The 16,301-nt window shown below is 46.2% G+C and overlaps 7 protein-coding genes across 7 annotated transcripts; 3 read left to right on the top strand and 4 right to left on the bottom strand. All coding sequences in view use genetic code 12, as the record gives it.

The window, feature by feature from the left end:
• Positions 1-467: 467 nt before the first annotated feature.
• CXQ87_003153 (mitochondrial 37S ribosomal protein mS29) lies at positions 468-1,919 on the top strand (the record flags this gene model as incomplete). The annotated part of the gene is made up of 1 exon (XM_025481637.1): positions 468-1,919. The coding sequence occupies one exon, from the start codon at positions 468-470 to the stop codon at positions 1,917-1,919; it is 1,452 nt and encodes a 483-aa protein (XP_025336255.1).
• A 130-nt stretch (positions 1,920-2,049) lies between these two features.
• On the bottom strand, positions 2,050-2,595 carry NIP7 (ribosome biosynthesis protein; the record flags this gene model as incomplete). The annotated part of the gene is made up of 1 exon (XM_025481636.1): positions 2,050-2,595. The coding sequence occupies one exon, from the start codon at positions 2,593-2,595 to the stop codon at positions 2,050-2,052; it is 546 nt and encodes a 181-aa protein (XP_025336254.1).
• Positions 2,596-2,914: 319 nt separating this feature from the next.
• Positions 2,915-4,491, top strand: CXQ87_003151 (pseudouridine synthase; the record flags this gene model as incomplete). Its single annotated transcript, XM_025481635.1, has 2 exons — positions 2,915-3,051; positions 3,102-4,491. 2 exons carry the CDS (start codon positions 2,915-2,917, stop codon positions 4,489-4,491), a joined length of 1,527 nt encoding a protein of 508 aa, XP_025336253.1.
• Positions 4,492-4,630: 139 nt separating this feature from the next.
• On the bottom strand, positions 4,631-5,989 carry HRR25 (serine/threonine protein kinase; the record flags this gene model as incomplete). Its single annotated transcript, XM_025481634.1, has 1 exon — positions 4,631-5,989. The coding sequence occupies one exon, from the start codon at positions 5,987-5,989 to the stop codon at positions 4,631-4,633; it is 1,359 nt and encodes a 452-aa protein (XP_025336252.1).
• Positions 5,990-7,829: 1,840 nt separating this feature from the next.
• CXQ87_003149 (uncharacterized protein) lies at positions 7,830-8,630 on the bottom strand (the record flags this gene model as incomplete). The annotated part of the gene is made up of 1 exon (XM_025481633.1): positions 7,830-8,630. The coding sequence occupies one exon, from the start codon at positions 8,628-8,630 to the stop codon at positions 7,830-7,832; it is 801 nt and encodes a 266-aa protein (XP_025336251.1).
• A 1,240-nt stretch (positions 8,631-9,870) lies between these two features.
• Positions 9,871-12,687, top strand: CXQ87_003148 (uncharacterized protein; the record flags this gene model as incomplete). The annotated part of the gene is made up of 1 exon (XM_025481632.1): positions 9,871-12,687. The coding sequence occupies one exon, from the start codon at positions 9,871-9,873 to the stop codon at positions 12,685-12,687; it is 2,817 nt and encodes a 938-aa protein (XP_025336250.1).
• A 929-nt stretch (positions 12,688-13,616) lies between these two features.
• ATM1 (ATP-binding cassette Fe/S cluster precursor transporter) lies at positions 13,617-15,470 on the bottom strand (the record flags this gene model as incomplete). Its single annotated transcript, XM_025481631.1, has 1 exon — positions 13,617-15,470. One exon carries the CDS (start codon positions 15,468-15,470, stop codon positions 13,617-13,619), a length of 1,854 nt encoding a protein of 617 aa, XP_025336249.1.
• Between the last annotated feature and the right edge of the window lie 831 nt (positions 15,471-16,301).

Below are 16,301 nucleotides of genomic sequence, written 5' to 3'. Positions count from 1 at the left end.
ACAGTGGGCAGAAACCCAAGGAGAAAATCTCAAAATTTTCCACTGCTTTGGTGATGCGATTCACACATCGTTCTGCAGAGAGCCATTAGGGCTTCATAAATGGCAACATCGACCACATAGAGAGTTTAAAAATGGAAAAAGAATGATGTAAGGCTTAGCAGCTTAGGTTTTTTGAGTAACTCATAGTGGATACCTCATTACACTCAAGAGGGATCATTTGCGAGTAGTTAGTCAAATTGAATACGGTTAACCTCTTCCTCGAAAAGATATCAACCAACAATACCCGACTTTACTACAGCTATGGGAAATAAAAATAAGCAAATGCACTTCTTTTCATTAAAAAGAATATTTTGGTCTTTCTTTTAGATTGAACGATTCGTTTTGGCTGCAATTGGAAAACGGCGCACGTGACTGAATTTCAACTTGAGAAAAAAATTCAGAACAGATCTAGCTCAACAGACGAAGCCATGTTGCCTGCCAGACAATCGTGGGGTCTTAGTGTCCACGCAAGGACGCTTTCATCCTATGCTCCATTGGCCCTGCTGAGAGAGACTCTCAGTAAGAAAGCCCGTCAGGCATTAAGAGAAGCCAGACAGCTGGCTAAGAAAGAAAAAACTCAACAGGGCAGGAAGAAGGTCAAGAAGGGAGGAATGACTCACCATTTTTTCAGAGATGCCGTCAGTGTGCTTCGATCTGAAAACAAAATTCAACCCTTGGAAAACTTGGGTGTCACCCCGCTTGAGGCAGGGGACATGGAGAATGAGAGCATAGTTTCTTACAACCAAGCCAGTCTTCCACTCTTGAAAGGCTTGAACGTTTTCAAAAGATACCAACATCATGAGCTTTTTGAAAGTCCAATTTCTGTTGTCTCGCTGAACACCAGATTGTTGTTGGACAATGTCTTGAATGATGCGAAGAACACCAAAGAGAACAGACATTTCCTTCGAGGTGAGAGAGGAGTGGGCAAATCCACGCTTCTCGCTCAAGCACATGCCCTTGCGTACTCAAAGTATAAGGGTGACGTTGTCATGTTGCATTTCGAGTCTCCAGAGAATATCGTGAATGGTACCTCCAATTATTTGTTCAACAAGGAGAAAGGCGTTTTCCAGCAGCCAATGTTCACGAAAAGATGGATAGGAAAGACCCGTTTTGTGAATGAAAAGGTTTTCAGAAAGATGCCTTTGACTAAGGATATCGAAGTGTCCACCGAGAAGTCTGCTTTCAAGTTGAAGAAGGACAGTAACACAGTTTATGATTTCCTCCTCAGAAGTCGTGACTTTGCTAAAGCCACATCTGCTTTTGACCTCTTATGGGAGCAGCTTCAACATCACTCAGAAAAGTTCCCAGTGATCTGCACAATCGATAACTTCAACGGCCTCATCTCGAAGCCTTTTACCGAGTATCGCCACACAAATTACACTCCCATCCACCTTACCGAATTTGAGATGGGTAACTACCTTCTTGACTTGGTTACAGGTGATCTCTCCTTCAAGAAGGGAGCTGTCATTGCATGCGACTCTAGCGCCCATGCCAATACAAAAACTCTCTCAGTGGGTTTGGGACTTGAGGAATATGACCCATACTCGAGAAAGGCAGAGTGCGACAAGATTATCGCTCAACGTCTTCTCAAAAACGGCAAGATCCCTGTTGTGAATGTCAAAAACCTCACACCTGAGGAAGCCCGTTCTTTGGTCCTGTTCTATGGCCAGGCTGGTGTTTTGAAGGTTAGAGACTACCCATACAAAGAGACTATTGCCATGCCAGAAGACACAAGCTCTGCGAGCCTGATGAAACTCGTGGGTGCTTTGCCACAAGTGATCGATGCTGAATACCAGTTTGAGAGACTCATTAAATCAACTTTCAACGTGTCCCAGGGTAACCCAGGTCACCTTCTTAAAGCAGCCGCTTTCGACTGCTGATGTACATAGATTCTAAAGATTAACGTATCAAAATTTGTCATATCTTACGTACTACAAGAAGTATCATTTCTAGAATCGTGACTTTATGCTAATATACAAGGGTAATGCACACCGATAGTTCGGCCAGGCACTACGTGAACAAAGTGTCCTCCTCTCTCAAGTACTCACCAATATCACCTTGTCTAAAAGCGACGATGGCAGTTGGTTGGAGACTCTTAGCCTCGGTGGTTGACTTAGCTGAAACACCAAACCCAAGAGGCACATCATGCATGGAGAACACAATAACACCGGCGTGTTCTGGAATATCGTCAGACATTCTTCCAATGTGAGCCTTCAAAACATGGTTTCCGTACAAGAAAGGCATCTCTCCATTGGGCTTGATCCACACCTTGTACTTAGCGTGTTGAGCCAAGTAGGTCAAGGATGTGATATGCAATCTGAACTTTCCTGTTTTCGTGAACTTTCCGAAACATGTACCAAGAGAGATGAGACGGTCTCTAGACACAGAAGTGGCGAACTTGGCGACAGCCTCTGAGACATAGTAGACTCTGTCCTTTTGTAGTCTGAAAACGTGAGGGTTCGTTGGGTTGTCGATCAAGAAGGAGATGTTTCTACCAATGTAATTGGCAAGCTTCTCGAAAACCACTTTGGTTTCTTCTTCCGTCAACGGCCTCATGATGTGGAATGTCTATGAGTTGATGGAGTTGATGGAGTCGATGGGATGCATGCGTAGTAGGTACTTTTTTTTTCAGGCATCGCCTGCACGTGACCTCATTTTGATGATAAGGAATTGCATTTGTAGATCAATTAATGGAGTTGGGAGCAGGCAAGAATGCTTGGAATAACAAAAAGACCACATTTCATTTGGATGAAATAAAGGAAGCAAATTTTGACCGAAATCAGGGCAACATCAATGCATCGACTTATCAAAACACCCGTGCACCACGGGATGCGATGCTGCCATAGATTTCTGTTCCTATGTCTGCCTCCAACCAATGTCGGCTGATCAAGTTTCTGAAGCCAAAAATGAAGCTGTTGTGGATACTTCTGAACACGTGGCCAAGAAGGCTAAGCTCGACGACGGCACTCCTGTCTCGGACGGCAGGGTTTCGAGAAGAGATAAGAACAAAACGTAGGTAAGTTGGAGATTTCATGCATCTGAAGACAAGCACTAACATATAGGGAATGGACTCCTCGTTTAGACGCCGATGGCAATCCAATGCCAAAGACTGAGAGGAAGCCAAAGAGAAAAGTGGCATGCATGCTTGGTTACTGTGGAACCGGTTATAATGGTATGCAAACCCAACCCGATCCCAAGTTGAAGACAATCGAAGATGTGCTCTTTAAAGCTTTTGCAGATGCTGGAGCTATTTCTGAGGAGAACTCCGATGACTTGAAAAAGAACTCATTCCAAAGAGCTGCAAGAACCGACAAGGGTGTACATGCAGCAGGTAACGTTGTGTCTTTGAAGCTCATCATTGAGGACCCCGACATTATCAGCAAGATCAATGCTGCTCTTCCTGAACAAATTAGAGTATGGGGAATTGAGAGAGTGAATCGCTCCTTTGACTGCAGAAAAATGTGTTCGTCGAGAGTTTACGAATATCTTCTACCCACTCATAGCTTGCTTCCTCCTAGACCACACTCAAGTCTTCTTCAACTCATTGAGGAGAGCAAGAAGGGAAATCCAGGTGTTTTGAGGGATGACCCAGAGCAGGCATGGTGGGATGCTACAAAGCAACGTATACTTGACGAGGGCATCACTGAAGAGGAACTTCGACTGGTTTTTGAGAAGAACGATTCTTCCCTGGAGGACAACATCAAATTGGACTATCTTACCGAAGATGGTGAGGTGACGGATTATGGGAAGTTAGTCAAGAAAGTAAGAGCTATCGAGAATACTTGCCGCAGTGAATATAGAGCGAGCGAGGAGAAGATTAATCTTTTCAGAGAAGCCATGAACCAGTATGTGGGGTCTCACAATTACCACAACTTCACGTTGGGAAAGAAGTTTCAAGATCCCAGCGCTCGCCGTTTTATGAAAAGCACTAGTGTCTCTGATCCTTTCATTATTGAAGGCAGTGAATGGATCTCGATCAAGATCCATGGCCAATCATTCATGTTGCATCAAATCAGAAAGATGATTTCTATGGCCTCCCTTGTGGTGAGAACTGGCTGTCCAGTCACTAGAATCACCGACTGTTTTGGACCAGCCAAGATCAACATTCCAAAGGCACCTGCTTTGGGCTTGTTACTAGAATGCCCAGTGTACGAGGCTTACAACAGTAAGCTTGAAGAGTTGGGTTACAATGGCATTGAATTCTCTGGATATCAGAAGGAGATGGACGCTTTCAAAATGAAACATATCTACGACAAAATCTATGCTGAAGAGCAGAACCAAAAAGTCTTCCAAGGATTCTTCGAATTCCTCGACAAGTTCAAGAACTCTGAGGCAAGAACAGGTGGCAGACATATCTTTGACTTTTTGGGTGCTGCTTTTAACAACGGCTTAGACAATCAGGAAAAGACGAAGAGGACAGACGCTGCCAATGATGACAAGAGCACTGAGTAAACTACGTGCCATATGTAATTATAAACGATGCATGCAATTACTTAAATTAAAGAATGTGAACAGTTCGGCACTGTACAGAATTAGAATGCTAATAATTTGAAAACATGGGTCAAAAGACTCGAGATGATTACTCTGGACCTCAAATCCAAGCTGGATTGGTGTTCGACCTAGACCCGCCTTGAGCATCACCTTGATCAAACGCTTGACCATGCATTCCTTCAGAATAGCGACCGCTTTGCAAATGAGACAGCGAGCGCATATGTTGCATCTTCCCAGCCTCGTTAAGAGCTTTCTGTTGGCTTGCGGTCATCTGTGGGATGGACTGCTGTGGAAGTGAAGAGGATGGAACCTGCCTTTGTAATGGCTGCGCTTGAGGAGGCTGCTGATGCTGCAGACTCTGTTGTTGCGAGTTACCGGATTGATGCTGTTGTTGTTGTGCTTGTTGTTGTTGGGACTGCTGTTGTTGCTGCTGCTGGTGGGGCTGCTGAGGTTGGTTCAGAGAGTTTTGGTTCTGCTCAATCTGACCGTCAGCGAGCTTGAATTGCTCTCTTTGCCTCTCCTGCTGGAACTTGTATAACGTCCAGTCAAACACATAGTCATATCTATAATTCTCTCTCTTGAATAAATCTCTGAAAAGTTTTCTCAAATATGGGTAGTCTGGCTTATCGTCAAACCTCAAGTTTTTGATGTATCTCATGTACTCCAAAAATTCCGCGGGGAGTCCTTTAGTCAAAACATCATTAGAAATAGTCATCTTCTTCTCCATGATCCTGTCGTACTTCTGCCTCTTGGTGGCGGCCTTCAAGCCTTGCCATGGCAAGGAGCCTCTGCAGAAGTATATTAAAACATAACCCAAACTCTCCAAGTCGTCTCTTCTAGACTGCTCGATACCCAAGTGAGTGTTGACGGATGCATATCTGGCAGTACCCGTCAAGTTCTTGTTCTCACGGTAAGGAATGTGGAGGTGAGTTCTAGGATCTCTGTATTTCTTTGCGAGACCAAAGTCAATAACATTGACTTGGGAGCCACGACGACCAATGCCCATCAAGAAGTTGTCAGGCTTGATGTCTCTGTGGATGAAGCATCTTGCGTGGATGTACTCTATTCTGCAAATGAGTTGGTCGGCCAACAACAACACTGTCTTGTAGGTGAACTTTCTATTACAGTAGTTGAAAAGATCCTCCAACGAAGGACCTAACAAGTCAATCACCATAGCGTTGTAGTCACACTCAGTGCCGTACCATCTCACAAATGGGATACCGACACCGCCTGATAAGGCCTTGTAGACCTTGGCCTCGTACTCCAACTGGGGATGTTTGGCCTTGACATTCTCCAATTTGATGGCCACTTCTTCGCCGGATATGATGTTGGTGCCCAAGTAGATGTCACCGAAGGATCCCAGGCCGATCTTGCGGCCAATACGATATTTCTTACCGACCCTCAAGTCCATCATTTTGCTTTCGTACTTGATCTGGTTCCCCGACACTTGATTATTCATAATACGTTACTGGCGGAGACTTGTGGAAGCCCGGGCGGTTGGAAATTTTTGGGGAAAAGTTGGCTTGGTGTATGTGACAACTTTAAGGAGGAAGTTGTATAGTTGCCAACGAAGGTTACGCACGGGTTGCTGGAGCGAAAAGAGTTGCTTTGGCGCCGCCAGACCGGTCCTAATTTAAGTTCTCTGGTGCTGAAATGGGTGGATACGGGGCTGACAGTATGCTGTGCAGCCTGACGAGGAGTTGTTGGGATTATATAGGATAGGTCGATTCGTCACAAACAGGAAAAAAATGGAAACACTCGGGATCATTAAGGAGAAAAAGAAACTGAGTATTGGCTCGCGCACGACCCTCGCCTTGCACGCCATGGCTGCGACAGTGTTCACCCTGGCACATTCCGAAATGGTCAATTGACACAAAGTTAAGAGGAATCTAAATTCCGACTTTTTTTACTCTTTTTACCAAGAAATCGTCATTGGCAATGCTTGGATCAATGGCATTCACGGCCAAGGCAGGTGCAAGGAGGGCTCTGGTTGCAAGGGTTAGCAGCATCTCGGGTATACACTCTATTCACAGTCTGGATTTCGCAGCCATCCCACCGCGGCTAAAGGCAAGCAAGCAACCCAGCCATGAGCTCATAATATGGACCTGGTCACAGTAGATCATCGAGAAGTCAGTCGGCAATGTGTTCTGTTACTATTTGTATTCCTTTTTTTTATTTGTTAAATTCATCTGATCCATTGGAAACCCTAGTTTAATTAACTCGGAGAAAAAAGCATCTTACCAGCTTCCAGACTAGCATTGTAGTTTACTCATTTGTTTTCTTGCAGTTTTTGTTCGCTCATCCACTTTGCATGGTTTTTGCAACCATGGCACACAGAACCGCAGATACCGCAAACTACGCATTAGCCACACCAAGAATTATAGAATGAAATTGGTCTGCGTCGGAAGTCCATGGTGTCAGCATGCGCCACAAGGCATCACAGCGCCCGAATTTTCCAGGCGTAGGGGCTAGGCCAATCCGCAATCTGTAGCTATGGATGTGCAAGCGTTTGGAGAAAATCAGAGTTCAAAATCCGCCCATCCCTGGCAGTGTCAAAGGCTACATGGTCGGACTCGTTTCTCCGCCTGTGGACCAATTCTCCAGACCTCCAGCCCCACTGCGCCAGCAAACTTTTACTGCCGCAAAGCATGTGCCCTGCAATCATGTTGAAATACCTAATGCTCGTTTATGCACTGGAAAGTTGCTGCGGCTTTTTCGGCTATCGACGATGGTCCTGCTTACGAAAAAGCCAAGTGGTTCGTCTGAAAAGGCAAATTTGTGCATTGTAGGTCACTTGCCATCGTTGATGCATCGGATGCTCGAGGTACATGGTCCGAAGGTGGACCTGCAATTGCAAGCGATGGATGAGGAGCCTTTCGTTTGCCTTGTGCTGTCAATTGGCACCTTAATCATGCCATTACATCATTTTCACGTTTCTATTACTGAAGAGCAACATTGCCGTTTGCAAAATCGGGAAAGTGTTGCTGTTATTTAAGGAAGCCAAGGGTAGCTGCAACGGTTAGTAGTCGCGATTAAGAGATGACGGTGCATCCCGTCCGACCGCTCCACAAAAGAGCTCGAGTTTTCTCGAACAAAGGCAATTGAGAGACGTGAACAATATTGGGACACAACAAATCAAGTATTGACCGTCCAAATGGGGAAACTCACTGGCAATGCTTCGCAAACGGCCCATCAACACCGATTCCACACTCAATCCCTACGTCAATGATTCAAATTAAAACATTACTATTAAGTCTTACGACAAACTAAACCATATACCCATGTTGGTGCCTGGGCGCCTACTTGGCCGCAATGGCCTCCTTGGTGGCGGCAACCTTATCCTCGGTCTGTTCACCGAGGGCCTTGGCAGCAGCCTGGACCTCGTCATTCACCTTCTCGACAGCAGGCAAATTGGCATCCTTAGACTCAGAGGCAGCAGCGGCAGCGGCAGAGGTGGCATCTTTAGAGGTGGTAGCGGCCTCCTCAGAAGCTGGTGCGGCGGCGGCAGTCTTGGCGGCGTCGGTGCTCAAGTTTGACTCCTTGGCCTCCTCAGCCGTCTCGGAGTCCGCAGTAGCGGCAGCGGCAGCAGGCTTTTCGGTCTTGTTCTTCTTGAACTTGCCGATCAAACGCTTAAGGAAGTCCTTCTTGTCGTTCTTGTAAGAGGAGTCCTTCACGTCCTTCTTGGCCTTCTCGCCCTGGGCAGCCTTCTCCTTGGTGGTGGTGGGGATATCGGCAGCGGCGTCCTTAGAGGCCTCGGTGGCCTTTGTGGCTTCACCCTCTGCATCGGCACCCGTGGTCTCTGCTGTCTCAGACACTTCCTTCGCAGCATTCTCGCCGTTCTCGGTGGCGGTGTTGGCGCCCTCCTTGGCCTCGGCCTCGACATTGTTGGTAGCCTCCTCGATATTCTTAGAGGCCTCTTCCTTGGCCTTGGTCTTGACAGCCTCCGAGTCTACCTCGTCCACAGCGGCGGAGTCTTTAGCCCCCTCGGCAGTGTCAACTGCCTCTGGAGCATCAGTCTTGCTAGACCCGTTGGCGGCGTTGCCATTGGGGTCGTTGATGAAAATTTTCGAACCTCTCTTAATCTTGTCCTTGAGTCCCATGGTTGTAGTACGGAGGAAAAAAAAAACCAGGTCACAGGGAGTGACAAGTATTTATAAAGGGTTTCTGTAGCTGCGGCAGGTGCAGGACCCACAACATGGCCAGCCCACAGTACGCGGCGCACCCTCAGCCGTGCCATACTGGAATGAAGATTTTTGGCATGATTTTGAATTTTGCATTTCGTTAGGTTACTTTCGAATTGACCTGTGGCCAACTTTCACGGCTTTTCAGGCGAACCTTAGACGATCGCTGCAGGGCGCCTCGAAGCTAGACTAACGTATGCTGGCGCGCCAGGCACAAACAAGCACAGGACAGGAAGGAGCCAGCCTACAAAGCCTCAATTACCGTTGTCAAGACGAACACAAAAATGAGAATGCCTGAGGAAAATAATAAAATAAAAAAGCGTGAGCGTGCCAGACGAAGGAGGGATCTTACAAGTTTCCCTCTTGGGCAAATCGGCAAGGAAAGCCCTAATTTAGCATCTGGGCAACTGCCGAGCCACGATGTCTCACAATTGTAATCACCGGATCTTGTTGTCCTTCCTAATTCGTGCCGGCGCCCGAGAACCGGAAAAAATCTGAAGCTTGTCATCTTTCCCAGCAACTGTTTTCTTCCGCTCCTCCTGCCTTGTTCGGCTCCATTGTGGCCCGCCCAAAGTACATTCCCTTGTTTCGCGACCGTTGGTCTGTCAAAGCCGGACGGCTCGGCTCGTGTATCTCAGGTGACTTTCACGCCGCACTGAAATCGTCCCACAAGTCACAATCATTTTGCAAGTTGAAATGGGGAACCAAAGGCACGGTCACGCTGCTGTGTAGATCATTGTGGTGGACAGGGCAGATAAGCTGAGGGGGTTTATCCGCTGCGGGGTGGAAGCGGGCATCGATTGTGATAAGCATGGATGACCATCTTACAATAACGAAGAATGAGATTGGCCGTGTATACCCAGCTTTTTATTTAGATGCCACATGTTCGTGCGGTATCGATAAATTAGCCATGCTGCTTGAAATGGAGACCTTTTGACGATGTTGAGTCTCGCCTGTGGTGGCTGCGATCAGCACACATGCTTCCACAACTACACCGCACAATTCTAGTCTTTTACCAAGTAAGCAAAGAGAAATAAAGGCGGCCCACTTGATACTTCCCTTCGGTAAATTACACGTTTCCAATTTTTCCATTTGTTGATGTCACGTGCCGAGACACATTTTTCACTCCGGACTTCTCTCACCTCTGGATCTGGCACTCATGAGCGGTATAAGCGCTAAAATCGAGGACCTCAGTCTTCTGCTGCCTCTTCTGATAAGCAATGCATTTTTGCCGGCTGCTTATGACCTTTCGTTGAATATAGACCACCAGAAGCCTAACTTCAAGGGTACCATCAAGATCAAGCTTGAGAAGAATACCGCATGCACCAATGCTTCTGAAAACTTCAGTTTTTCCTTGCATTCCAAAAACCTTGTTTTCCTTTCGGCAAATCTTTTGGTTGGGGAAGGTGCTCCCGTGAATTTGAGCATTTCAAACCTCAGGGATGCCCAGCTAGCCGTACTTTCATGCGACTCCCCGGTCAATGAGATCAATGGCCTGATTACCGTCGAAATCTCGTACTTGGGTTCTGTTCACAAGATACAGACATACAGAGATCAAACTTATGGCGTTTTCAGCACCAACTACTCAGACTCGTTGGAAGGACGTTCAGATAACTACATCATCGCAACTCATTCACAGCCGTATGGAGCCAGGACCATCTTCCCTTGTGTGGACGAGGTCAATGTGAGAGTTCCCATCAAACTTTCAATAACAACCCTCTCCAAGTTCAGGGCTTTCTCGAATTCGAGTATGTCGTCACAGTCTTACATAGATATGACTGACTTGGCTGTCTTCAACTTCCAAGAGACACCCCCAATGCCTACGTCTACATTCGGCTTCGTCATTGGTGATTTGGAAACTTTGGAAGGCAAAGCCGGTGACGTTCCGGTGAGCATTGCAACCACCAAGGGCGATTCCTCTCTTACCAAATATGCTCTTGATTGTGCAACTGCGCTTTTACCTGTGTTGGAAAAACTTTTCGGCGTGCCTTATCCTTTACCAAAACTTGACATCGTAACCTTGCCTTTCTTCAGCGAAGGCGCAATGGAGAACTGGGGTATGATTACTCTCATCAAGGAGAGTCTCTTCATCGTAGAGGATGCGTGTGTTGGTTTTCAAACGCGACAGCTCTTGGCTCATCAACTTACCCATCAATGGATCGGAAACCTTATGTCCTTTGATGACTTCAAGCAGATGTGGTTGACAGAGGCCTTCGCTACTTTTGTCGGAGACTATGCTCTCTCTTTGGCCAAGATTGAATCTGAAGACTACGAAAAGTATGATTTTAGAAAGTCAGAGCAGGTCGAGGCTCTCATGGATGAAGACTGTTTTTACGGACAGCCAATTCCCAGCTTGAGTGAGTATATGGCGAAGGTCAACACTAGCAACAAGGCCAAAACCGATTCCATTTTCGAGAAATCGTCGTATGAAAAAGGATTGGTTTTGCTCAACATGATTTCCACCATGTTTCAACTTGAGTTTAAGGCAGATAGCATTCAACCGTTCTTTGATCACTTTGCCAACGTACTCACCAAGTTCAAGTACAAGTCTGTCAAGCCTTTTGAGATGTGGACTTTGCTAAATGAATTTGTTACATTCGATCTTCCCACCTTCGTGCATTCCTGGGTCCAATATCCGGGGTTCCCTTGTTTGAGGGTTACTGCCGATGGCGAGGGTATAAAGGTCACTCAGAGCCGGTTTTTGTATGATGGCGATGTGGTGACATTAGGTCTCGAAAATGCCCCATTCAATGTTCCATTGGCAATAAGAGCCAAGAAAGAGGACGGACAGTCGATAAATATTAATGTCCTTCTTTCTGACAGATCTACCAAATTAGAGATCAAGCCAGAGCAGTTGATAAGCTTCAATTACAACAAGCAATTCTACTATAAGATTGTTTATGATTCAACCATCACTAAGCATCTCCTATCGAGAATTGAAACTAATGAGATGACCCCTCTTGAGGTCATCGGTCTCATCAACGACTACGGAAGAATTCTTGGACAGCCATTTCATGAAAGCGAGGCCGCTCTCTTTGGCAAATCTCAACTCACCACACTCACTTCAATCATCAATGTTCTTGCCTGCGGCTCATGGAAGATCAACTTTGATGTCCTCAAGATTGCACTCACATTCTTAGAGACGATCAACAACATCATGATCCATTTCAGTGAGTATTCGCAATTCAAGAAATGGATCGACGATGTCAGCTTCAAGCTTTTTGAAAAGATTGGCTCATGGGATGCTGTTACATCACCGGAATCTGAGGTCTACGATTCAACTGAATACGAGTGCAGAAACGTCATTCTTCAGCTTGCCTGCGAGAACCCCGCTGCTCAGGCGGTTGGAAAGCGCCTTTTCAAGAATTTAATCCACTCTGGTGTCGTCAAAAAATTCGTGCCTAGAGAGTTGTTCTCGAGTATGTTTAATGTGACGATGCACCTGGCAAACATGAGCGAGTACAAGCAGATCTTGGCTCTTGTCAAGAACTCCAATGTCTCGTACTTGAAACATACAAACGGCAATCCACAATTGCTTCAAACTGCTGCAGTGTCTTCCCTTGCATTCTGTTCTCAGAACGATCTCTTGAACAAAACGCTTCATTTTGTCGACTGCAACATCGACTCCAAGATGATCGAACTAGCTCTCATTGGTTTCAAATTCCAGTATGACACCAAGAAGAAGGAAATCCTCTGGGCATGGTACAAGGTAAACTACGACCAATGGGTTAAACGCTCACTTAGAAAAGGCTCTGATTGGGCCAAGCAGATTCACAAAGCCGTTACCAATATCACCAAAATGGTGCTCGGGGAAATCATGCAATACAAGAAGAAGGAGGTCCAAGACTTTGTGACATTGAAGGCCAAGCTGCTTCCGCCGCACGGCCTAGTTGAAGCCTGGGAGGAGGTTGAGGCAGAGAATGAGGAAAAAAGAGCCGTGGCCCAGTTTTACACAGATATGGTCGCAGATTTGTAAATATTTTATTGAAACTTTTGTACATAGGCAGCCCGCTGCTGGTCGTTAATCGTAAGAGATGGAGCTTGAACCCCGGTTTTGATTTGTGTGGTCAGTTCCTCAATTGAGGTTCCACCTGATGGGTTGGTTCCCCTTTTCCACAGCACTTAGTATCGAGTTCGCAATATGGTCGAACTGGTCGAGGTCAGTGGCTGTGAGCTTTGGTGGTGGGGCCAATTCACGAATAGTGTGTCTTCTAGAGATTGTCAGAAACATGATGTAGAGAATTCAAGACGAGATGGCGAGTTTATATATTTTGCACTGGGCTGGATTTCGCCATGCGACATGAGCGGCTAGCCCCGATCTAGGCCACCGCAGAAAAATGGCTAATGCGAGTAATATCTGCCATTTTCGCACCGAGAGCCTCGGCGTACACCTATCCACAGAACGGTATTTCTGATGAGAAGCGGCAATCTGCACTATCGACTAAATGGGAGGGTACGACTTTTGGCTTTTTCTGGGGCGGATTTATCAGCCCAGCGGGACCAGAAACTGGGCAAGTATCACCAGTGAAGCTGCAAAAACTACTTTCAATTGGCACAATAAGCTTTCGCTACTTTTAAGCGACTGCAAAAAACGGCGGGAAAAACCGATAGCATTTGCCCGTTCTCGCCTTCGCCTTCCGAGCTGGCTCTGCCGTTTTCTCACTAGACAACGGCGCCTGCCGGCGGACCTAGCCGAGCCTCCTACAGAAACTTTTTTTTTTTTTTCTTTTTTTATTTTTTCAAGTTTGCATGCTTCACAACGTTGTGTCAAAACGCTATCTGCTCCTTCCCCCTTTCCAAAGGAGAGGGGAGCGGCATCGACATCGGCGTGGCCTGGTCTACTTCAATTTGGTCCGCGATGCTGACTCCTATGGCTGCAATACCCTTTTTAGACCATCTAGACCACTAGTCTGCGAGGGCACCATCACGAGCTTTTCTCTGTCTCTCTTCCTCTTCCTCCTCGTCACGTCTCTTCAATTCCTCTTCGAGATCAAGGTTCTCTTGAATGTTCCAAAGTTCTCCATAGAGAGACCCTGGAGTCTCTATCAAGCTTTGATGAGTACCTTCCTCCTGAACTGCGCCTTGGTTCAAGACAATGATCTTGTCGCTGTCTGCAATGGTTCGAAGACGATGCGCGATGGAGACATTCGTCGAGCGCCCCTCAATGAAAACGCCTCGTAATGTCCTAAGTAAGGCTTGTTCCGTGTGTGTGTCTAGGGCACTTGTGGCTTCATCAAAGAATGTAATTGGAGCCCGTTTCAAAAGTAATCTTGCGATGGCCAACCTTTGCTTCTCTCCTCCAGAAATCATCAATCCTCGTTCTCCGACAATTGTCTCCATACCAGCTGGAAGTTCCTTGATGAGTGCATCAAGCCTCACCTTAGAGACCGCAGCCATGATCTCGTCGTTATGCGCGTCTAAGCGGCCGTAGCGAATATTTTCCAAAATCGTGTCGTTGAACAATGGCGTTTCTTGGGGTACCACTCCAATAGCTCGCCGGAGCGACTCGAGATCAACCTTGGAGATATCTTGGCCATCGATGAGAATGCGTCCCGAATTCACGTCGTAGAATCTAAAGACAAGCTTCAACACCGTGGATTTACCAGAACCTGAAGGGCCAACAATGGCGACCTTTTGACCCGGTGGAATGGTGAAGGAGGCATTCTTCAAGATGGGTCTGTCCGGGTGGTAACCAAAGGTAACATTCTCAAATTTGATCTCGCCCGGTCTTATTGGGTGCAAGCTAAGCTTTCCTGCGCCAGGGCTACTTTTCACCTTGATGTCGTAGTTCTGCAACTGGAAAAGATTCTCCATATCTAACAATGACTGCTTGAGCTCTCTATAGACCGATCCCAAGAAATTGAGCGGAACAGACAATTGGAATACGAGCTGGTTGATCAACACTAAATCACCAACACTCAAAGCCCCAGTGGCTACACCCTGACAGCCCATATACATCATGGCTGTGAGAGCCAGGGTGAAGATCATATTCTGGCCGGCGTTTAAAAATGCTAAGGAGGTGGCCACTTTGATCGAAGCATTCTGGTAATTGGTCAAGGATTTGTCGTATTTGGAACATTGATAGGCCTCATTGTTGAAATACTTCACGGATTCGTAATTGATCAACGAGTCCAAAGCCACAGACGCAGCTTGATTATCAGCGTTATTAGCTTGACGTCTGAATCCAGTTCTCCATGCGGTGGTTTTGATGGTGAAGACAGAATATCCGATCATCGTCATCAAAGTCACTGCAGCAAAAGAAAGACCGTAGTTGTATGTCAAAATACCACAAACGACACTGATTTCAAAGCTGATGGGAATGATATGAAATACCATGGCACTGAGAACATAACTTATACCTTTCGTGCCTCGATCTATAGCTCTGGTAAGACCACCAGTTTGACGAGATAAATGGAATTGCAAATCCATGTCTAGCAAGTGCTTGAATGTGTTGTTGGCGACTCTTTTGATGGCCAGCTGGGCGACAGAAGCAAAGATTGCATTTCTAAGTTCGCCAAACAAGACAGCACCAAATCTGGCACCACCATATGCTATGATCATAGTGCCCATGACGGTACCCAAGGTGCCCAATTGCTCAGACCAATCGACGTTCATTTCATCGATGATGGACTTGAAGAAGAAAGGCACTTGGACATTCAAAAGCTTGGACCCGATCAACAACAGCAAGGCGAGCACCACTCTGACTTTGAAACTAGGCTTGTTCTTGGGCCAGATAGTGACCAACAACGACTTGAGCATTTTGAATTGAGATGTGGAAATCTGACGACCAAAAAGGTACGTCGAAGAGTCTTTCTTTCCATTCTCGAATGCTCTCTTGGATGTGTGGAACCCTCTTGAGCAAATGTGGTGCAACCTAGGTCTCACCGATACTGTGGATCCTCTCGAGAAATGGTTTCCCACCGGTAGTTGCAGGCGCAAATTCGTAAGCGGGACTCTAGTTAATTGCCCCGAGGTCCTGAGGACTCCAGGCAGCCTCAAACGAAGCAAAGAACTAAGCATGCTAGGAAAAGTGCAACAGATCTGGTTTTAAGACCTAGTGGATCGCGATGTGGGTAGCCGAATTTCGCGGTTACAGTCGGGTGCGAAAACCGCTCAGCGTCCGGGGAACCTGAAGGGTAATAAACTGGCCAGTATTGTGTCAAATTTGGATTTAGAGATTTAATTAGCTCTCATTGTTTGGGTGGCAGTAGTTTTTGTCTCGAACTTTGGTTTTTGATGTTTTTACATTTTTTTATCGTACATGTATCCTTTATCTGCGAGATCGGCTTAATAAGCTCCAAAGAATGTAAAATGTGAAAATAATCTGAAAATTAAATAATGATATCGAGACTTATCACTCCACCTTTTCTTCGCCCACTTTCCCTAACTCATCAGCAAATATTCATTGGATGCTTCAAAAAAGTGGGGATAGCATGTAAATGTAACACTACATTAAACGCCTAACGCCTCACACTCAATCTCTTGTGATCATCTCTTGATTAATTTCACGTTATTGTCGTTACGTGTTCAAATTAGCAGCTCACTTCAATTTCTGTGGCCAAAATTTTGCAGCCAAAAGAAAAATTACAC

The sequence above is a fragment of the Candidozyma duobushaemuli genome (genome assembly GCF_002926085.2).
Source record: "Candidozyma duobushaemuli strain B09383 chromosome Unknown C_B09383, whole genome shotgun sequence".
Taxonomy (NCBI): Eukaryota; Fungi; Ascomycota; class Pichiomycetes; order Serinales; family Metschnikowiaceae; genus Candidozyma; species Candidozyma duobushaemuli.
The sequence above is the reverse complement of the archived record's forward strand: the minus strand, read 5'-3'. Positions and strand labels throughout refer to the sequence as shown.